This window comes from Nerophis lumbriciformis, linkage group LG27 (genome assembly GCF_033978685.3).
Source record: "Nerophis lumbriciformis linkage group LG27, RoL_Nlum_v2.1, whole genome shotgun sequence".
In the NCBI taxonomy this organism is placed as follows: domain Eukaryota; kingdom Metazoa; phylum Chordata; class Actinopteri; order Syngnathiformes; family Syngnathidae; genus Nerophis; species Nerophis lumbriciformis.
In genome coordinates, this window is record NC_084574.2 from 15,648,977 (window position 1) to 15,673,448 (window position 24,472).

The 24,472-nt window shown below is 37.1% G+C and overlaps 1 protein-coding gene across 3 annotated transcripts in view; it reads left to right on the plus strand.

Moving 5' to 3' along the window:
• tmod1 (tropomodulin 1) overlaps positions 1 to 24,472 on the plus strand; it is a 54,855-nt gene that overhangs the window by 6,838 nt on the left and 23,545 nt on the right. For all 3 annotated transcript variants that reach the window (XM_061922802.2, XM_061922805.2, XM_061922803.2), the window contains exons 2-6: positions 1,289 to 1,376; positions 2,550 to 2,684; positions 12,943 to 13,099; positions 18,893 to 19,009; positions 20,409 to 20,498. In XM_061922802.2, coding sequence (XP_061778786.1) covers positions 2,562 to 2,684; positions 12,943 to 13,099; positions 18,893 to 19,009; positions 20,409 to 20,498 — 487 coding nt within the window. In that variant the 5' untranslated portion in view covers positions 1,289 to 1,376; positions 2,550 to 2,561. The remainder of the gene's footprint in view (positions 1 to 1,288; positions 1,377 to 2,549; positions 2,685 to 12,942; positions 13,100 to 18,892; positions 19,010 to 20,408; positions 20,499 to 24,472) is intronic.

Genomic DNA, 24,472 nt, shown 5'->3' on the forward strand with positions numbered 1-24,472 from the left:
TTTTTTCGCGTCGGTGACATCATGCGTTGTGACTGAAGACGTTGAGCAGGATTAGTCCGCTCAACAGTTTTAACAACAAGTTCTGCTGCCTGCTCTGTTTTTTTTATTCGCTGATTTATTAGCTGCTAAGAGTTTTTTGGCTGCTCTTGTGAGATCTTTACAGCCACGTGTTTTATAGTTGATGGCACCCATGTTTATTTTTAAGATGAAAACTTTTACAATATGCACCACACAGGGAAGGTGCAGCACTACACTGTCAGAGGATACTAGATCATGTGTTCCTGGTATGGTAGTGGGGCTAGAACACAAACTAACTGTGGTGCATTTAAGTAACTATGTACTGATATAGTAAGTATCACTATTACTTCAGCTGTATCACCTGCGCACTCAGTGCACTCAGAAGCAGAAACTTTATAAATACAGACCCAGCTCTGTTTGCTGTCTGCAGAGCAGGTCAGCTTCTTCCAGCCGACCCGCAGCATTATTTGGATTTCAGCCCACTTCTTCATCTTTGCTTTTGGATGCTTGTCTCGTCATGGCTGCAGAACAAAAAAATATAGACCCCGGTTCGATCCCCAGGAAGTGTGAAGGGGGTGGACTACACAGTACCTCAAAGTACTTGGACGATACAAAAAATGAATATGGAAATTAATCTTATACTATTAAAATAGGAAGCAGCATAAAAATAAAAATATGTAAAACAGTTTTTCAGTTAATAAAGGTATGTGTTAATAAAGTTAGTGCACAATTTTCCCGAGCAGGGTTGAGTCAGGAAGGGCATCCGGTGTGAAAAAAAACCCATAGTTGCTCATTTTATTGACTCCCTGTGGTGACCTTTGACAGGGAAAAAATAAAACTGACGTACAATAAGCTGTGTGGTCATATATAAGTATTACAACTGTAACAGTGTTTTATGAAATAACTGCCTAATATTACAACATATTATTCCTGTATATCAGAGGTTCAGAAAGCACTTGGCTCTCCATGTACCAACACTAAACTACAGTAGCGTAGTAGATGTAAGTATTCATTAAAAACATGGCAGTGGTTGTACTTAACAAGTATATTCAATATTTTTGGCCACGATAACTTTACACACAGTTTGAACACTGGCACTGTGTTTGAATAGGAAAATAAAACACTGTACTTTAAAGAAGTGATTATTTGGCGTACCACTAGATGGAGCCCGCTTTGAGAATCACTGTTGTAGATAAGTATTGTGAAAATGAAGAGCGAACGACAATTGCGTTACATTTTGATTGCAACTTTTTTTTTTTCCAATTCACAGGTTTTATTCTTTCCCTCCCAGTGAATGTGGGGTTTCTGCAGCCGCTGAGCCAACATATTGTCTTTCTCATTTGAAGGATTTTACTGAGGTGAGATAATTTTTCTATACGTAGAACATAATTAATCAGACGTTTTCAGCTTGCTACCTGGCAGAATTTGTACATTGTTCCCTTTAGTGTACAGTAGTGAAAGGGACGTATGAGGATTTTAATCTACATTAAAAACACGTTCTTGTGGTCTAGATAATATGTATTCGATATGCTTTGAGTGGGAATTTTAATCTCAAATATTTAACTCGATTAAAGGTAGATAATTGTTGAGCCTTTTGTCTGCTTTTGTGTATCGCTACACCGTGTCGGGGACATTTAGGAGTGCAGTTGTCTGTGGCTTGATATCAATATTTGACTGTACATTTCTTATTTGACTGATGCATGTTTTTTTCTAGTTAATTTAGTAATTATATTATTTTATATATAATGTTTGTCGGTTACTTGTTTGGTTATATTTTTGGACTGTATATTTCAAAAATCCAAAAAACAAATGTTTAAAAAAAAAATAATACTAACACAGCCACTTGTAAATGTGTTAGCCTATTCGCTAATGCTAATGATGCCAGCTTGATTAAATTACGATAACAGGTACAAATATGCATGAAAACATTCCTACAGACATCTCGCATGGGACGGATTAGCAAGTATGAATTATTTTAGTTATATTGTACAACTTACAAACGTTGCTTGGAGTGATGAATGAAGAATCCCCTTGAACAGAAACGTTATGGACGAATACTTCGGGTTCAAGGAACGAAACAGGAAATACATTTTCCATCCGCAGCACTTGCAGTTAGCAAACTCTTCCATAAACGATAACACACCTTGTCAGTGTCTCTGTTTTATGAAAATTATTTGCTGAGTACAAAACATTATGGCCGTCAGCGAAGAAAAATCTTTAAAGTTAGCCGCACTGTTTTATAAGCTGCTGAGTTCAAAGCATGGGGAAAAAATGGAGCGGCATATAGTCTGGAAAATAGGGTAAATGCTTCCACGTTGCGGTGTCGTCACAACATAGCCACTCCAAAATGCATGAACCTCTTGATTGGACGCTTTGGCATTGTTTAACACAATTATTCAACGTTGTAACAACACTTATAAGTCAGAAAAGACAAATTATGTTTCGGAACAACAGCACAACTCTGAAATAACTTGTGATTAAATGGCGCACATATATTAGAAGTTACATTACAGTGGCAGTTGTTTTCCCAGGTGTGTTCCATCATGTCGGTGCTGAGGAAGGAGATGGAGAAGTACAGAGACATCGACGAGGACGAGCTGCTCATGAAGCTCTCTGAAGAAGAGCTGCAGCGGTTAGAAAATGAACTGGAGGAGTTGGACCCCGACGTAAGTTTACTTTGTGCCCGTGTGCTGCTGGTGTCGCTGGTGAATTATGGAGTCATGCGGGCCCTGTTGGAGCACGCTGACTTAATATTAGCAACAGCTACAGGAGAGGTCTGTTATTATGATGGCGCAAAGTACTTAAGCTGTTGTCTCATGTGCTGTATGTGGGACCATCAATCATGTTGTTGAGTACCGGTATGTAATGTACATTTACAAAGCCTATATTGCTTCCCTTGAAACCCCGTAAGTACATGAGTACAGTATTGGGAGAAAAATAATGACACAATCCATGTGTTAAGATGTACGATATAGCTTTTGTTTGCTAAGGCGGAGTTTTGATATGGAAAAAAATATATATTTTTCAAAATGTACTTGAATGTAAGACAGTGTTGTACAGTGATCTTTTTTTTTCTTTTAAATTAAATTCACATGCTTTAATCACTGTTAATACTGGTTGCTCAATAAGATGATGACAAGAAAAATAAGGGAGTAATTAATTAAAAAATGGTCCCGTTTATTTTCTTCGATACAATTAACAAAAACATGTTTGAGTCTTTTTTACCTTCTGCTTTATTTTTAAGAGCTGCAAATGATTTTCCACTTGTCCAGATTTAAATGTATCCCTAGTTTTAAGAGTCATTTACTTATTTTTAGTCATTGACTAATCTTAATTTTAGCATTAATAATAATATGTTTCTGCGGCTGTGCCAGGAACTTGAGGGTTGCAGGTTCAAAACCCCGCTGCCGCCATCCTAGTCACTGCTGTTGTGTCCTTGGGTAAGACACTTTACCCACCTGCTCCCAGTGCCACCCACACTGTTTTAAATGTAACTTAAATATTGGGTTTCACTATGTAAAGCGCTTTGAGTCACTAGAGAAAAGCGCTATATAAATATAATTCACTTCACTTCACTTCTGTTCTAGTTTAAAAAAGCTTAAATTGATAAAATATCTATTCGAACAAGATATTTTGGTTTCCTCCACATAGAAAACCTTGTTTAAAGATTCTGCAACATGTCGAGGATGCTTAATTTAAGATTTGCAAATTGAATAATGCTTGTTTCCAAAATAAAATACTAAATTATATCTTAAAAGTCATGCTAATTTCTACATATACAAATCTTAATTTAAGATGCATTATCAAGTAAAACTATAAATCTATGCAGCTAGTTAATTTCAATTTTTTTTCTAAAATCTAGTCTTTTTACCTTATATTTTGACAGCTCTTTTTTGCAGTGTGTGAAGTACCTTAACTGTCCTCCACAAAAACGTACTTTGTATGATTTCCTCCATTATGTCTGAAAGTCAACTTTAGAGAAGAATTTGATCTTGGATATAAAATTCTCCATATTGGCAGCCACATTAATTAATTAAATAATGCATTCATTTATTCATTCATTCATTCAGCAGAGTGATAATAATGATGTCACACTTACATAAAAAAACGGGCTGTTATCATAAATTCATGGTGTAAAGATGTCTTTGCAATCATTACTTTGGCGACTTTTTGACGAGCAGACCAGTCAGTAAGCCATGCCCTAAGCCCTACAACACAGTTTAATGGACAAATATAAATATTTTTTTACGTTTTATTATGCAGTCATTTTATTTTTCCTAATGGGAATATCGAGGCACTTTATTGTGTCTTTTCGAAGTTAAGTTTTCTAAGTTAAATGGTTAGAGATACTTCCGCTTGCTGGACAGAAGTTGCTCTTTGTGTTGCTCATTGTGTGTTTGTTGTGCTGTAATTTTTGTGTTGGTACCATTACTGTTGTTAGTGTCTCATGGGAAACAAGATTGCGGGCGCAATTGGACTTAACTATTAGGTCAAGTAGAGTTTGTTTGTATGTGCCCTGTGATTGGCTGGCAAGCAGTTCAGTATGTACCCGTACCCTGTACCCTGCCAGCTGGAATAGGTTCTAGTTTACTTGTGGTCATAATGACGACATTTTGCATAGAAAATGGATGGATGGATGTTTCCTTCTAATGCCGCATCAATTAGTCGATATTGTCGACAAAAATGTATAATGATATTTGTTGCCGACAAATGTATTTGTAGATAATAGTCAGTGAAAATGGACACGCGCAAGTCAGCGTGCAGGCAAGTAACATGAAGAGAAAAATGGCTGTGTCCACTCCAACAACACCGCAAACGAAAATATTGAAAGCGTGAAAACGTTTCACCCTAAACATGTCAAAAACATGAATAACTTGCTCAATTTACGAAACAGACTTTGTTTTTCATGCGAGTACGTCTGTGATGCGGGAGCATTTCAAGCTGTTAGCTTGTTGTTAACTTATAGATAGCTAAGTGTGTGAAAATTAGCTTTAACTATCATCGTAGCCAAAGTGTGCCAGCTAAACTTTGTCTTGTTTGCAGGTTTTTAGAATCAATAAGATTAACGTTGCATGGATGATAATGCTTTTTGTGGCGTATTTGAGTTTAGAATTGTATTCCTCATGGTATTTATATTATTTTTGCTGTTTAAAGAAAATGACTGGTACAATTAATTGATGACTTTCTACAGCTTGCTTTTAAATGGATAATAGTTTAATTGGTGTTTTTATTTTTGTAGCAGCTTAATGAGCAGCACAAATCATAAATCAATATTTCTGAACAAAGTAGTCATCTTTATTGACTAAAGGCTAAAATATATCAAGCTGAATTTAAAATCCCCTGGCTAAATAAGAGCCACTCAGTAGGTGTACACTATCTGATTAGTCGATGAATCGTTAATAAAGTGCTTGATTAGTCAACAATCGTTTGATTGATTGATTGATTGAGACTTTTATTAGTAGGTTGCACAGTGAAGTACATATTCCGTACAATTGACCACTAAATGGTAACACCCGAATAAGTTTTTCAACTTGTTTAAGTCGGGGTCCACTTAAATTGATTCATGATACAGATATATACTATCATATATACTATCATCATAATACGTTCATCACACAAGATAATCACATTTAATTATTTACATTATTTACAATCCGGGGTGTGGAGGGGGAGGGGGGGGGGGTAGGTTTGGTTGTTATCATCAGTCATCAACAATTGAGAACAGAGAAATGGATATTGGAACAGTGTAGGTCTGACTTGGTAGGATATGGACAGCAAGTAGTGGGCAGAGAGAGAGAGAGAGAGAGATCAGAAGGCATAAGAAAAAGTATCTGCATTTGATTGTTTACATTTGAATATTAACAATCCGGGGAGGGTGTTAGTTTAGGGTTGTAGCTGCCTGGAGGTGAACTTTTATTCCGGTTTTGAAAGAGGATAAAGATGCACTTTCTTTTAATTTAATCAAAATAGTGAATAGTCATAGCCATATTTCTTACTGGAGCTGCTGAACAATTGTTTACGGACTCTGCTCTCACCATTGTCTTCAAGTACGAACCGTAACTCCTACACTGTTAGCCAACTTGCCCAAACTGTTTTCTAGTTGTCCTTTGTACCGTACGGCTCCATCTCTCCTGGTTATCAGTGTGTGTGAGTGACAGGAAGAAAAGCGCCCTGTCACGTCGGGTCTCGCATGTTTTTGTCTTTCCTTATTTTCTGTATTTGTGTCCTGTCCTGGTTTCAGGGTTTTCTAGACTCTGGGAACCATCCTCTTTCAGTCTGTTATCTCGCAAAAATGTAATAAGCAGGTCAATTATCCCAAATGTTGTCATTTTTGTAACGGTGCCCCCCATACAAATGTACTACAAATAGTACAGTACCTTTCTGCCTGTAAGTCCTCTCCATATGTCGTACCGTCAGTGATATATCATCGTAGGTCAGTGGTGTGACAGCAGCTGTGATCGTCACCTTAAAGCCAAAAGGGAACAAGGGGGATGACTGGAAGGGTAACATTTGTTTTGTTCAGTGTGTGTGCATGTGTGTCACAGAAACTAATGCCAGTAATGGCTGCCTCAGATGGACTTCATGACGCAAACAAGGAGAGTCAGTGTGCGTACGTACCTTGTTTACGCATCTTTACGAGGTTAACCAATTACAGAACAGTAAAGTGGCTCTCTAGTTTAAAAAACACTAACATTTCCAGCAGGGCTTCTCACATCTCTGCCAGGAAGACACTGACACATTGTTTAGAGAGAGGCAAATTTAGTTTTCTATCTTTATATTTATGTGATTTTTTTAACTAATTTTGGAGTGTTAATCATGATTAACAGGTTATTATTTGCTTGCATAGATAAAATGTGCTTAAGAAAATACCCCAATATTTGCAACAAATGCAATTTTTTTTGACAGCATGTCATACAGGAATTTTTTTTAAATGTCTTACTGAACTGCATATCATTGATTTGCTTAAAACCTGGTGACGGTAAGTATAATAGGAATAGGATTTTAAAAGTCTGCAATAATAGAGCAAACTAGAACATTCCCAGGGATGTGTTGATGGGCCTGCTATATGTGCCCTGAATTGGCCTGGGGTCGGTCGAAACAGGCATAGTTTTAAAATGGTGCCAAGTATTCTAATCCATGATTTTTAGGTTTAAACATTTGAAATTAGCTAAAAAGCTAGCATTAAATGTTGGCATGCAAACTTTAGCATGCTGATAGAAGAGACATTAGCATACTTCCAAGATGGCAGAAAGTATCAAAATACTTGCTTGATAGCACCGAGTATCAAAAACATACAAAATTATCTTAAGTGTTAGCATGCTAGTATAAGAAACGTTAGCATACTTCCAAGATCGCGCCAGGTATCCAAATACTTACTCAACAGCACCAACTTTTTTATCTCATAATTTAGACTTACCTCATAATCATGATTTTTATGTACTAATTTCGACTTTATACTTTGAAAATTAAACTATTTGTCATTTTATTATGACCTTATATCTACAAACCCCGTTTCCATATGAGTTGGGAAATTGTGTTAGATGTAAATATAAACGGAATACAATGATTTGCAAATCCTTTTCAACCCATATTCAATTGAATGCACTACAAAGACAAGATATTTTATGTTCAAACTCATAAACTTTATTTTTTTTTTGCAAATAATAATAACTTCGAATTTCATGGCTGCAACACGTGCCACAGTAGTTGGGAAAGGGCATGTTCACCACTGTGTGACATGGCCTTTCCTTTTAACAACACTCAGTAAACGTTTGGGAACTGAGGAGACACACTTTTTAAGCTTCTCAGGTGGAATTCTTTCCCATTCTTGCTTGATGTATAGCTTAAGTTGTTCAACAGTCCGGGGGTCTCCGTTGTGGTATTTTAGGCTTCATATTGCGCCACACATTTTCAATGGGAGACAGGTCTGGACTACAGGCAGGCCAGTCTAGTACCCGCACTCTTTTACTATGAAGCCACATTGATGTAACGCGTGGCTTGGCATTGTCTTGCTGAAATAAGCAGGGGCGTCCATGGTAACGTTGCTTGGATGGCAACATATGTTGCTCCAAAAGCTGTATGTACCTTTCAGCATTAATGGCGCCTTCACTGATGTGTAAGTTACCCATGTCTTGGGCACTAATATACCCCCATACCATCACAGATGCTGGCTTTTCAACTTTGCGCCTATAACAATCCGGATGGTTATTTTCCTCTTTGGTCCGGAGGACACAACGTCCACAGTTTCCAAAAACAATTTGAAATGTGGACTCGTCAGACCGCAGAACACTTTTCCACTTTGTATCAGTCCATCTTAGATGAGCTCAGGCCCAGCGAAGCCGGCGGCGTTTCTGGGTGTTGTTGATAAACGGTTTTCGCCTTGCATAGGAGAGTTTTAACTTGCACTTACAGAGGTAGCGACCAACTGTAGTTACTGATAGTGGGTTTCTGAAGTGTTCCTGAGCCCATGTGGTGATATCCTTTACTCACTGACGTCGCTTGTTGATTCAGTACAGCCTGAGGGATTGAAGGTCACGGGCTTAGCTGCTTACGTGCAGTGATTTCTCCAGATTCTCTGAACCCTTTGATGATATTACGGACCGTAGATGGTGAAATCTCTAAATTCTTTGCAATAGCTGGTTGAGAAAGGTTTTTCTTAAACTTTTCAACAATTTGCTCACGCATTTGTTGACAAAGTGGTGACACTCGCCCCATCCTTGTTTGTGAATGACTGAGCATTTCATGGAATCTACTTTTATACCCAATCATGGCACCCACCTGTTTCCAATTTGCCTGTTCACCTGTGGGATGTTCCAAATAAGTGTTTGATGAGTATTCCTCAACTTTATCAATATTTATTGCCACCTTTCCCAACTTCTTTGTCACGTGTTGCTGGCATCAAATTCTAAAGTTAATGATTATTTGCAAAATAAAAAAATGTTTATCAGTTTGAACATCAAATATGTTATCTTTGTAGCATATTCAACTGAATATGGGTTGAAAGTGATTTGCAAATCATTGTATTCCGTTTATATTTACATCTAACACAATTTCCCAACTCACATGGAAACGGGGTGTGTAAGTATTTAGACTCTATAAGTCATATTGTTTACTTTTTAGCTAATAAAATAAACATTTTATCTCATAATCATATTTCTTGTATACCTCATAATTTTGACCTTTTATCTAATTGTATTTTCCCTTTTACCTCATCATTTTGACTTTTTATCAATTAGTTATGACCTTTTATCTAATTATTTGGACTTTTTATCTAATATTTTTTTACTTGTATCTCATAAATTCGACTTTATATCTCAATTTCTACTTTTTATCTCATAATTTCTACTTTTTATCTCATAATTTCTACTTTTTATTTAATAATTTAAACATTTATCTCATAATCATAGTTACGATTTGACATCTCATAATTTTACTTTTTATCCCATGATTATTATTTTGGATTTTATAATTTTGACTTTTTAACTATTAATTTCACTTTTTAATCTTTTTTTATTTAATTTATTTGTTTTTTATATCATAATTTTAACTTTGTTTTTTAAATAGCTAGATAAAACGTTAGAATGCTAACAATAGCGTGCTACTATAAGGGACGTTAGCATACTTTCAAGATGGCGCCAAGTATTCAAATTCATGATTTTTAGGTTTAAACTTACAAAATTTGCTAAAAAGCTAGCAAAAAATGTTAGCATGTTAATGTTCTCACAAGTATGCTAACAGTTAACTTGAATTAGACTCCGATAAAAGCATAGTTACCATGATCTAGCTAGCGTACTTGTTGCCTCTGTTTGCTCGAGAGCCACAACGTTGACGGCTGTCTACTTTGCTTCTAATCATATTTGAATGATCACAATCTGAAAACTGTTAATACCAAACCAGTTTTAGTTTTAGAGTATGTATTAGTAGCCGGCGAGAAGGTTTATTTATGTTGTGACAGATGTAAACAGAGATCACAACACCGGAAGCATATTACCCCGAGGGATGGTGGCTCCAAATGGGATACTTTGAGTTATTTGCATGCATGTTATAGAATTGTGCATTACATTTTTAATGATAATAATGTTAGTAATTTTATTTAAAAAAATAAATAATGTGGTACATTTAATGGGACATGTAAGTGTCAAAAAGACAGCCAAAAGAGATGAGAATAAATCTAAAGTTAAAATATAGGGTAGAAATGCACCCATTTGCAGGAAATGTAGTCTTGATTTTCAAAATCTTCTTTCAAGGCTTGCATGGCAGCACTTTGTGCTGATTTCCCTCTTTTTTTACATAAGTTTTCCTCTTTTTTTTTTCTTCAAAGGGTGCTCACATGCCTGTTATTAAGGTTTTTACATGTGTTTTAAAAAGCATACAATAATGTGTTCTTTAGTGCAGTGGTTCTCAAACTTCTTTCACCAATTAGCACCTAAGAAAACAATTGGCTCCCTAAGTACCGCTATAATGACCAACATTAAAAATACAGTAGTAGGCCTAAGTATACATTAAAAACAAGGCAGAGGTTTTATTTAACACGTATATTTAATCTTTTTGGCCACTGTAACATTACACACAGTTTGAACAGTAACACGGTTTTTGAATATAGGAAAATACAACTTTAATCAAGTGATTATTTGACACACCACAAGATAAAGCCTGCGTACCACAATTTGAGAATCACTGCTTTAGTGCATGTAAAAATACCTAGTGTGTGTATGGGGCGGTAACGTAACGTAACAATGGGCCTAGAATGTGATGCCTAATCACGGGGGCTACATGCGAGACCCCCTTTGGTCGATCAATTTCCTCGAAGTAGGGACGTTATTTAGTTTTTGTTTTTTATGATTCCATGCATTTAAGTCTTTTTAAGCCCTCCACACACACTTATATATACTTCCTGTGCTCTTAAACTATTTTTACACCTACTTAATTTTAACATGAAAACTTAAACAGGTACTCAAATCTCAATATAGTTAATGCTACTCAATTGCACTTTTAAATACGCAATGCACTGAAACCATAATAAGTGAACCAAAAGGGAAGACTTTAAGCTTGTTTTTTTTTGGAGGAAGTAGGTGCCACCGGACGCTGACTTTCTGCCACTGAGCCGGCCAATGGCTGCTATGTGAATATTTAGCAGATGAGGTACTGGGGTGCCATGAGTGAGTGCAAGCAGAGTGAGAAGTTACAGTAGGACAGGAGGCGAGAGGAAGACTAAGCCTCCCACAGTTAAAAATAACACAGTGCTATCTGCAGCTGATGTAACTGCCATATTAGAAGCTTTGGCCGTGTCACAGTGATATACACCTCACCTCCACGCTAAATACTGCTGCGTGGAGTAATAAATATTGAATGAATGTATGAATATGTTGGAAGAGACTGTGTGCAGTATATTGTTTGTGTCCTCATGCTTTAGGCAGATCCCCGAGAGAGGTCGGACGCAGATGGAAAAGGGCGAGGGAGTTTTGCGAAGAGAGAGAGAGACCTCACAGTGCTGAGAGCATAGATAAGATATGACGCTATAAAGAGTGCTTCCAAGGGCTTGATTTTAAATGTGACTTTAGGTTAAAAATAACACAGGGATCTGCAAAGTTCTGGAGAGTTTCCCAGGACAAATAAATACTCTATAGTTTACTAGGGCTGTCAAAGTTAACGCGATACTATAGCATTAACTATTAGTTAGTTTAACGGCGCTAAATTCTTTAACGCTCCTTTTTGACCCTCGGTCCATTCCGTAGCGTGGGAAAATGTAATGCCGTTCAGTGACTGTTGAGCCCCAAACGGGAAAATAGCGAGCAAAAATGCACAAAGAAAAGGGTACATTATGGAAATCCCAAATCAAAGTCATTCTACCGACAATTTTATCTTCGATAGCCGTGAGACGTTATCGTGGGACGCCTGCTGGCGCGCTTTGCCACTTGCAGAGAGGACGAGTTTCACTTCCGTGTTGGATTACAGTTGGATGCATTGAAAACACAAAATGTAGATTGGTACACTAACTGCTTTAGTAAGATGGAATAAAAGCTCAGCAGAAAGGAAAGACAGAGTCAGGAAGTCTTTAATAGTGTTTATTCTTGTCAAAACGTCAAAAAAATATCAAGACGCCTCTTCTCAAACCAATCACACACTTCCTTTCTAACCACCATAACAAAATAAGCATTACGATCATGCTTTGTCAAAGTTGTTTTGTAAGTATGTGACATTTCTACCTAAATAAAGTTTTTTTGGAAGATTGAAATTAAGTGTACCGTATTTTTCGGAGTATAAGTCGCACCGGAGTATAAGTCGCACCTGCCGAAAATGCATAATAAAGAAGGAAAAAAACATATATAAATCGCACTGGAGCCCAGCCAAACTATGAAAAAAACTGCGACTTATAGTCCGAAAAATACGGTATATTCTTTTGTAACCTGTTCTGATTGATAGTCCACGATTACAGAATGTAAAGCAGGCTGAATATTACATTTCGTTAATAAATAAAAAAGGTAAAAAATTGTCATGAAGAGATATCAATACCATTAACTTGTGCAACCTGTAATGTGCAAAATATCAGAAGCATTTATTCAGGCAGAAATATCACAGATTACTTTACCAAACATCTTTGACCATGATCATAATAATCCACATTTTTTAGCTCCTCTCCTCTGAATGCAAGTGCTCTTACAGCAGGAATACAAATTTTGTTTTCCTACAAAATACAAAATCTGGCAAGACACCAACACACTGCAGGTATATTTTTTTATCTTGTCATTAAAAGTGTGTTTAATATTTATTACATTGTATGGTACTTTCAACATTTTGCCTTTTTCATGTAGGTCTTGATTTCAGATTTCTGCATTTAAATACGTTGCTTAAGTTTTCTTAAGAGAAATTCCCAATGACCAAAAGACAGCGTTTGTAACGATGTAAATTCCTGTTATTGTCTAGAATGCACTGTTGCCTGCTGGGATGCGTCAGAAGGATCAAACCAAGAAATTACCCACAGGACAGTTTCAAAGAGGCAACCTGATGGCTCATCTGGAGAAACAAGCCAACGAACATCAAGACAGAGAAGACCTGGTGCCTTTCACAGGAGAGAAGAGAGGTAACACTCCAAAATTGTTGTCTGTTAGGTTTATTGTTCAACAAGGTGTCTTTGACTGTATCTTAATGTAATTTTGAAACCAACGGTCTGCGTAACAAAATGCTCATGATTAGAAGTCATTTCTTAAATCACAGTAGATTGGGGAAGTTCCCAGAAGACAATACCTCAGCAGACATTGTGCGGCCTGTTACAGTGTGATGCATACTGACAGATGCTCAGGCAGACAGACCTCAAAGGAAACTTGAGAAGGTTTTCCTGATGTCAGTCCTATCATGAGGTCCATAGCTGACACTCTAGCCTGATAACACTGCAGTAAGTCCTTGTAGAACTACTTTATTGACCTTGTCACCCAATAATCCGTTATTGGTTTGGTGTTAGTATGACTATGTTTACACTGAAGTGGCCTAAATTGGATTTTTTGGAAATCAGATTTTTTCCAGCTGACTCTTTACACTGCAAGTAAAATGCGATCTTTATCAGACTCCAGTGTAAATGTGCACAGGCTCAAATTTGGCCCCAATGTGACCTCAACGTCACTTGCATGCGCAGTTCAATAAAGTGAAAACAGAGAAAGTTGACCGTATTCCGTAAATGAACAAGGAAGTCGCTACTACTACAAAATTTTAAAAAAGTTGCCACCATAGATATCGTCGCCAAACCTTACAAATTAGTGTTTTTTTACATTAAAATAAATAAGTAATAGAAAGTATGAATGGATGTGTAGTGTAATATATTTCGGAGGGTTCTAATCTTTGTATGGCTGTTAAGTAAAAAATGTTTTGACAAAAACAGACTATCTTTGAATCTCAGTAAAACTAAAATAATGCTATTTGGCAACAGTAGAAAAGAGTGTCATACACGAATACAAATAGACGGAGTAGACATTGAAAGGGTAAAAGAAACCAGATTTTTGGGAGTATTAATAGATGATAAAATGAACTGGAAATCTCATATACAAAATATACAACATAAGGTGGCAAAAAACATTTCAATAATGAATAAAGCAAAATACATCCTGGGCCAAAAATCACTTCATATTCTCTACTGCTCGCTAGTGTTACCATATCTGAGTTATTGTGCAGAAATATGGGGAAATAACTACAAATGTGCGCTACATTCGTTAACCGTCTTACAAAAAAGATCATTTAGACTGATACATAATGTTGGATATAGAGAACATACAAACCCCTTATTCATTGAGTCAAAAATATAAAAGTTTGATGATTTGGTAAAATTGCAAACAGCTAAAATGATGTATAAAGCAAACAATAACCGGCTACCAAAGAATGTACAGCAATTCTTCTCAACTAAAGAGGAGAAATATAACCTTAGAAGAAAATGTAATTTAAAACATTTGTATGTACGTATAACACTTAGAACCTTTAGCATATCAGTATGTGGAATTAAATTATTGAATGGATTAAGTAAAGAAGTTAAACATTGTACTGATATGATCCAGGTTGAGGTTGTTCAAATTAATAGTGCTTACAAAGTACAAAGAAGAATTATGAGGAATACTTTCAATCTTATTGAAAATAACATATTCTTCATCTCAGTATGTTAATAATGACTGACTTAATTATGTATTAGAAAACTGTTGTATTACTCATTCACGGATGTCATTTTACTATAAAAAAGTCAGTAAATGAATATATATATTTGTAAACGCCCTGAAGTGGGAACATTCTGATCTGTCGCACTTTAGGGCAAAAAAAATCAGATCTGGTGTTCGGTGTAAACGGAGCCTATGGCGTGGCATTCATTTTTTGTGCACATTTTTTTCCAAATGTACTCAGTTATCGTATGGTCAAACACTGCGCTTAGCAAACTAGTCGATTTTTTATCATTCCACGGAATGATTCCCTGGTGCTTCTAATTCTTTTATCTAATTTTCCATACATATTTAAAGTATGGAACAATGAGCCTAAAAATGCTGGGCCTCCATTTCCATTTTGTGTATGTTTCTGCTCAACCAAAGCCCTGTTTCTGCTCTCACCATAGAAACTGAATATATTGCCTTTAGATAGCTGAATTCAGCTTTGCATGTTTTAGAAACAGCTTTTGTTTGTTTTTTTCAAGCTGCTATGTCTCCCATGAAGTCTTCCGGCCTGCCTCTCACTTTGTAATCACTGCACTATTCTATTTACTTACCTTCAGTTGTTGTCACTGTTTTCCAACAACGTTCATAAAATTGATTAAAGAACAGTTTAGTTAACTTTGCATGACATTTCCCTAATTTCTACTCAAATAATGCATGATTATTGATGCCAAAAATCAGCCACATTAAGAAGGTAAATATCTTATATTTGTGACAATGCCGCATGTTGGCGTGATCCCAGGATGCAGAGATGCCAAGAGAAGTGCTGACAAAAGATTGTTTATTTGGGCACCAGGCAGAAAAAAAAGAACACAAGTCTAGCAGGACCTCAGAAATCAACATTAACAATGTGGAACAGGTGTGCTGGCAGAACAAGGAACAAAGTAAAGATGATGCAAAACACAGAGATAAAACAAGAGATACTACCATAAACAAGAGCACTAGGAAAGGAAATGATACCAAAAAAAACATGATCATTACAATTTTTCTCATCCAAAATTCTGAAAAATTCTTTGTTTTCAATTCAGTGGCAGCTTAATATTGTTTCCCCTTTAAAGCCAGCTTGCTTAATTGTCATCTACGAAACTGGCTCAGTTTTCCTCTTTAGGTGGCATAAAACATGTTCTACAATGTGAGAACCAAAAGAGATGACGGGTCTCTTCGCTGCCAAGCAGCTTGTGTTTACACGGCAGTCCAAATATGAGGTGGCAGAGTCAGAACACACAACAGAGCTGAGTATGATGTTAGTCAGAGCGGTCTGCAAACACCCACACTCGTTTACATTCACCAAGTTTCAACAATATGAAGTCAGATGTAGGTATAAACTCACTTATATAACTGCTAGTTTGTAAAAAGATTCCGGAACCAGACGATTTTGTCCACATGTAAAGTTATCTCTTATGTTACTATGTGAGCTACATCATAATCTGTTGAATTTAAGATGAGAGCTTTCTTGTGTATTTAGAAAAGTACGAAACATTTGTCTCACTAAGGAGATATTAACAAACTCCATCATTGCATGAACGGAAATCAATAAAACTGAACATATTTAAAGTAAACATATTTTCCTGACTGTGGAACAGAATCAACTAAAATGAAATTCCTCCTACCGGTACATTGCAAGTTCTTATATAGGTAATAATGTTAATGTAACTGAGAGTGTACAGATGAACCAAATGGCCCCAATACGGGTCCGTTACTAATAACTATCTGTCATTTAGCAGGGGACAGACACCCTTCAACTACCTCTACGGGTCCCCACACCCCACTGTATGTATGTATTTTAGTTTCCCTTTTCTTTGGTCCACCCCTATAATGTTATTCATTGTTCTCTGCCTACTGTAAATATAGACAGTGTCTATCTATATCTTGACAAACAAAACAATGACTTGTGTGTTGTTTTGGAACAGTTGATAATGGTTATATGCAGTACAACTTCTCATGAACTCAACTCAACTTAATGTGGGTTCTTTAAATTTGTGTTCCACGTCTTCGATGACGAGAGTAGTTTTGATTTGGGCTTACAAGGTAAACAACTAAAATTAATGTTTTGGGCATTTTTTTATCCAAAGGGAGGCACACTGTGGGTTTCCTAAACGTTGTTTTTATCACTAAAAGAAAAATCTGAGGGAAAGAATCCCTCTGCCATCTTTCTCTAAGTTTATTTTATTTATTTTTTCATCCGCTTGAATATTCTCTCTGTCCCCGACTCCTTCGTCGTCATGTTGAATGTCGATGACTTGCTGTATCTTGCCTCTGATTTGCCTGTCCATAACGTTTTGCCCTAACCTTAACCAATCGTGACTCATCATAGTAAACCAACCAATCATCATGGAGTTTCTCCACATTTTTGTATCCCTTCGCCCTGAATTAGCGGTCCATTTCTTTCTTTCAAGTAGCTCGCAACTTCGATGTAAGCTACAGTGCTACATAGGTCTAAAAGTAGCTAAGCTCCGGTAATCGCTACTCGTTCACAAAGTAGCCAAAGTACTGGGAAATGTAGTTAAGCTACAAAGCTTCGGTATCTGGTGGCCAATTTTAATCCGGAAAAATACACCCGTCGCATCTGTTCTTGCCGTTTTTGTCGTTCCAAATAGAGTAGCCGTTTTTAATTTTACCGGAAACACGTCATAATGAATTATTCATAACATGGATTTAGAGTTTCATACTATTAACATATTACATATGTTTCCCATATATTAGCCGCACCAGACTATTAGCTCTTAGTTATATGTTGTGAAATGAGATATTTACAAAAAATATTTCATAAATGTTTATTTACATGCCTTAATTGTTTTCAAACGGGGCCGGCAGTAAAACGGATGATGAAACAAAACAAACATCATTGTTATGGACCCACTAGCTGCAAAAGTTAGCTCCCTCAATCAGCTAAACAGATTCCAACTTCAACAAACAACAATACAAAAAGAATGGCACTGTAAGTTAATAATACTAACAAAAACACTTGCAAATGTGACAGCATATAATTATATTGTTCTATATATAATGTTTGAGGGTTACTTGTTTGGTTGTATTTCTGGACTGTATATTTCAAAAATCCAATAAACAAATGTTTAAAAAAATAATAATACAAACACAGACACTTGTAAATGTGTTAGCTTATTCGCTAATGCTAATGACACTAGCTTGATTAAATCACGATACCACTTACAAATAAGCATTAAAACACTCCTACAGACATCACACATGTGACAGTTTGATAAGTATAAATTGTTTTAGTTATATCGTAAAACTTACAACCATTGCTTGGAGTGATGAATGAATAAACCATACGAGTAGAAACACTATGGAGAACTGGTAGACGGACGGCACTTATACTTCCAGTTCAAGGCATTGTACCTGTACAATCAATAACATTATATTATGGCCATTGTTCTAGACACCCAAAAATATGAACACAAAAACAAGTATGGAGCGTAATCATAGATGCACATGCAGGAAACAACACAAAATACTTATAAATGACGAAAATGAAATGAATAAATTAACATTTAACATCGCTTTTACCTTTATTGAAGGTTGTTGCTCAAGACGAGTGATGAGTGGAAGGAAGGAGGAGAGGAAAAAGAGCCACACAGACGCCACCTTTGTGCTTTCCTACATCCTAATTTTCAGCTTTTAACAGCGTTCCTCACCTTCTTTATTAAATTGCTGGCACTTGCAACTGTCTTTGGTTCTAAAGTGGCCTATTTGGCAGCCATTGTTTAGAATAGCCATGCATCTTGCTACAGTTGTGTATCCCCTGGTGCGGCGTGGCGCAGTGGGAGAATGGCCGTGCGCGACCCGAGGGTCCCTGGTTCAATCCCCACCTAGTACCAACCTCGTCATGTCCGTTGTGTCCTGAGCAAGACACTTCACCCTTGCTCCTGATGGGTGCTGGTTAGCACCTTGCATGGCAGCTCCCTCCATCAGTGTGTGAATGTGTGTGTGAATGGGTAAATGTGGAAGTAGTGTCAAAGCGCTTTGAGTACCTTGAAGGTAGAAAAGCGCTATACAAGTACAACCCATTTATCATTTATCATTTACTCAGCAGCTGTGTCTGTTTAGCTGTGCACTGTTTGGAAATATGCTAATTTAACTCGAGATCAGCTTTTCGCAGAGAAGGCAAAATAATGTTGAGACGTTAAAGGAACAGTTTATTATTTCAGCAGGCTAAGTATCCATTCACTTTGCAGGGAAGGCCTGGGTGCCTAAAAAGATTGTCGACCCCATCATGGAGAATGTGACCCTGGAGCCCGAGCTTGAAGAAGCTCTTGCCAGCGCTACTGATGCCGAACTTTGTGATATAGCAGGTAACAATTTCAACGTACTTCTTATTTGTCGTCTATAAGCGCAAATAAACTTCAACATTTTTCGCCAATTTTTCATCTCTTTGCTTTCACTAATCAGTGTACAGTACTGTTAATACCGTTCATGACCTCACCTACTGGCACTTGGTGTTCATCTCTTCAGTCTAACGCCTCTCCTTTCCCCTTTAGTGATGCCTCCATCTTTCCCACCACCTATCTATCCCCCGCTAACTTAATTCACCCCTGCTGGATCACTGTTAGCTGAGCACCATACAGGGTATCTGCAGTATACATGCATGGTGTTAGCATGCACAGAAAAAAGACACATTGTAGGACTGCGCTGCATCATACGCAAACGTATTTTTAATTGATGCTTATTATTAATCTGTGCAACAAACCAAAATAGCTCTTAGTATGTGAGGCAACAGCTGTTGCAAACTACCGTATTTTCCAGGCTATAAGGCACACCCATCAAATTTCAGAAGAAATAAATATTTTTACATAAAATGGACAATAAGGTACGAAATATTTTGTGAATGTTTATTCACATACCTTAATTGTTTCCAAATGGTGCCTGTCTAATGGCAGTAAAACAGCTGATCATACAAAACAGAAGTCATCGTCATGGACCTACTAGCTGCGGCAGATAGCTCTCCAATCCGCTAAACAGACTCAATAGCTCCACGGTGATGTTTTAGTAAATTTACAAAACTGAAACAATACAAAAAGAATGCCATTGTAAGTTAATAATACTAACACAGACACTTCGCTACTGCTATCGACACTAGCTTGATTACATTACAATAGCACGTACAAATATGCATGAAAGCACTCCTACAGACATCATAAATGACACGGTTTAGTAAGTATGAATTGTTTTAGTTAATAAAGAATCATTTCGAGCAGAAACGCATTGGACGAATAGTAGACGAACATATATATACTTCCGGTTCAAAGCATAAAACAGGAAGTACATTTTCAACCCGCAGCACCTGCAGTGAGCGAACTCGTCTAAAAGATGGCGCCATAGCCAAAACAATACAACTCCTTTTAATTGTGTCAGTAGGTGTTACATGAAAACAATTTGTTTAATTTAAAACATTATGGCCGTTAGCAAAGAAAAATCCATAAATTAGCCACACCGTTGTATGAGCCGCAGGGTTCAAAGCGTAGGAAAAAAAGTAGATATTTTTTTTTAAATTTTTTTTTTACACGTCATATTCTTGTTTGCACTTGACTTCTTTTAGCGCCTGTACAACTGATGTGCTTGAGACTTTGCATGTGTCTTTGAGTTCGCCCTTCCATCATCCAGCTTCTGTTTGCATTATGCTCAATTCAAAGTCACAGTATACCTTGTTTGTCTTAATTTCTTCCATTCTGTCTATCGTATTTTTCTTTTCAGCCATCCTGGGCATGCACACGCTGATGAGTAACCAGCAGTACTATGAAGCTCTGGCAAGCAGCAACATTGTGAACAAGCAAGGCCTTAACAGTACGTAACCTGATTTGAAGGAGTCTTCCATCTGTCCTGCGTTAAACTTGTCAAAGTACCTTAGACTAGTGCAGAAAACGCTGCTGGTGTTGAGAGAATATAATGCGATAGGTCTGTTTTTTAATATTCTCCCTACAATTTTTACACAACTATAAATGTCATTAAGTCCATATTAACATTGATCCAACACATTGTAGTGAATAAATAAATGGAGACACAAGATGTCTTTCAGTCAGTAATGAACACATTCACCTGTCCCTCCAACAAGGAGGACCGCCCCTATTGCTGCTGTGCCAATCATTCTCAGCATTCTCATCATTCTCAGCAAGCAGCTAGTTTATGTTTAATGTTAAGGGCCTGACTTACTAAAGCTTTGCGTGTATAAAAACATGTGCAAACTTGATAGTGCATGCAATGTTGATCTACTGCAGTAAGTCCGTGCAAAGAGCATTGCATCTCTTAAAAGACCAAAATAGAGAGCGCAATCCATTTAGCGTGTCTGTCTTTATGTATATGCAGACTGATTATCAGAACATCCACAATAATGGAGAAGGAGATGCAAAAAAATTAATTAGCACTCGCACTTTCTTATTTATTAATGCTAAAACTGTTCTGCGACTGCTGTTTTTGTGCATGCAAAGTGGCACAGTTGCGCACAAATGGCTTTGAAATGGAGGCCATTTTGCTGCAAAGACAGACAAAGAACAGAAAATGTTCTGTCCTAAGTGTGTGTCAACGTACTTGGACTGTCAGAAATAAAACAAATATAAATAATAAATAGTCATATTGTCTTTTCAGCAATATCATTTTATAATTACATAACTGCTGGATGACTCTAAGTGCTGATTATACAGATTCAATTGATTCATTTTGGTGGCATCTGCTGTTTTTTTTATTTTTTATTAGTGTCAGTTTTTTCGTACGGAAGACTTATTAATACAATATATCTCCTGTATGAAAGAACTTCTAGCAACATGCATTTTCTTGCATCTGGAATGATCCAGACGCACCATCACAACACAACGCAGCGCCTCCCAGAGTGCACCATCAGCGTGCTAAAAACAGTTTCTGCTGTTAAATCACACTTTGGGGTGGCATGGTGCAGGTGATAAAGCGGTCGTCCGAAAACTTGAGGGTTTCTGGTGTGAATCCAGCTTCCCTCATTATGGTCACTGCTGTTAAATCCTTGGGCAAGACACTTTACCCACCTTGCTCCCAGTGCCACTCTCACTGGTGTAGGTTTCTGGCAGGACCTCCTTAAAAAATCTATTTTTTAGGGCCTGATTTACTAAGATCCAAATACTTTGCGCTAAACAGCGTGTGCAATTTATATAATAGTGTGTACTATTAGTGGGTGTGTTGCATGCGATCTACTAACACTGTGTGTAAAATTGAAAAGAGGTGCAGACGGCCTTATTTAAATTAGGATTTTGTGTGTATTAAATGTGGCATCACCACGGAGACACTCATTTACTACACATTCATGTCATCATGCTCCTACCTGTGACGTTTTACAATGTTTTCCAACAAGCAGGAGACATCTATCACTTTTTATGGGCATTTTAGAAGCAGTCCAAAGTACATTTCCAAAGACACCACTTTTTTTTTCTTTTACCGCTGAAGGTTCATGGATAGGAGGAAGGCTGCACTACGGTGCTAAAGATGCAAGAAAATGCATACTTCAAGATGTTTTTTATTATATAGGATATATGTTAGTAATATATATTCTTTGTGAAAAAACGAATGTCATTAAAAAAAAAAATTAAACGACACCAAAACGCATCAATTAAAGTTTTTTTTAATCAGCCCCTTAAGTCATCTAGCAGCTATGAAATTATAAAAGAATGTTGCTGAATTGACAATGTGTCTATTCAGCAACATCCTTTTAAAACGTGCTAAATAAAACGGTGATGCGTTTTGATAAATCCCATTGCGCATGCTGTTTCTATATATTTGAATTTTCTCCTCCCAGTATTGTGAGCGTTTTAATGATCAGCTTATATTTTGCATATTAATGAAGAGAGAGACGCAAAATGGATTGCACGCCTTATTCTGCTCACTTAACAGACGCAATCCACTTTGTACACCTTTAGTAGATCAGCTTTACCTGTGCTATCAGGTTTGCACATGTTTTAGTACACGCAGGTCTGTAATGCTATTGGGACTTATTTCGATAAATTAAGGTTAAAATACTTCTAGATCGCCCAGAGAAGGTGGTTCATATTATATGTGTGTGTTGCATGTCAACAACATGACAAAATGCCACAGGTTGGACTATATGATGCCATGGATGTGGATGGGAATGACTGTCTCAGTGGTGACAGCCGCTATTCACAGAAAATCTCATTTAAATAGGGCAGTCTGCGCCACTTCAGCACTTTATTATCAATTGTACACGCAGTCTGTAGTAAATCACCCGCAACATGCCTACTAATAGTACACACAATTTTATAGTTAGCACACGCTATTTAACCCATGTTTTTTAGGTCTTAGTAGAACAGGCCCCAAGTGTTTGGTTTGGAAAGTAAGAACACGATCCCACCTCTGAAACTACAGTCTAACAAGGTACATCAGAATCAGAAGTACTTTATTAATCCCTGAGGGTAAATTAAGATTTTCAGCACAATCACATTCAAGAGCAGACAAACATTGCAGGGAGACAGAACAGGATCGCTGACGAGTCTGCCAACTTCTGGCGCCCCTTACAAAAAAAGAGAAACAGGTCAATGCTGGGGGGGTAAAAAAAAAAAAAATCTGGGCCCCGGAAGAGGGGGTCCAGACTGAGGCCAAGGAAGAAGAAAAAACCTCATAGACATAGCACACATAAACATATGTGTAAGAGAGATACATCAAAGAACACAAAGGACATTAAAGACATTAAAAGAGCAGAGCTGATACAACCAGCTGCCACTCCAGCAGTGCCATTTCTACATACAGCTACAAAGGAAAAAAAAATTGCTAACCGATAATATATATTGCGCACACACAATTGCACCATGCATACACAAGCAACGAAACAAAAACATAATTTCAACACCAATATACACTGTGGTGGCCTGTGCGGTGTTCCACGCCATCGTCTGCTGGGGTGGGGGGAGCATGGTCAAAAACGGGAGCAGACCCAACAAAGCAACCAAGAGCGCCGACTCTACCCTCGGCCGCCCACTAACTCTCGGCCAGTTTTAGAACATTTAGAACTAGTTTAATTTAAAACACCATGTTGTACGAGCTATATAAGTAGGGGGTCCTCACTCCATCTCTTCATCAGTTTGGGGGTCCTTGGCCTAGAAAACGTTGAGGACGCCCAAACTACACTACATCAGTGACCCATCTCTTTTATTTTGACACGACTATATTTATTTTTTCATTTTATCGTATACATTCTGGGCAGTTATATTGCTCTGATTGCACAACTCTTTTTAATATGGTGCCTCATTAATCAGCAAGACAACTGACTGTGGGAAATGTAGTCTCTCCATGAATAATACAGAATGCTATGTTTTGTTTGGCACATTCATCATGTACTGTATGTTCAAGACGCAGATAATACATTTGAGCTAATTGAATTTAATTTCAAACATATTTGTTCTGCTCATGCTGTAAGATACAGCATGGGGGAGTCCAGGGTGTACAAGTCAGACAGTTTAGGTTTCAGCTTACCCATGAATCTAATTAGGACAAGCTGTATATAAAATGGATGCATTATTTATTTATTTATATAAATTATGTGTAGGGCTGCAACAACTAATCGATTAAATCGATTAAAATCGATTAAAATCAATTATGAAAATAGTTGGCGATTCATTTAGTCATCGATTCGTTGGCTCTATGCTATGCGCATGCGCAGAGGCTACTTTATTTTTATTTTTTTATAAACTGCAACATTTACAAACAGCTGAGAAACAATAATCAAAATAAGTATGGTGCCAGTATGCTGGGTTTTTTTCAATAAAATACTGGAAAGGATAGAAATT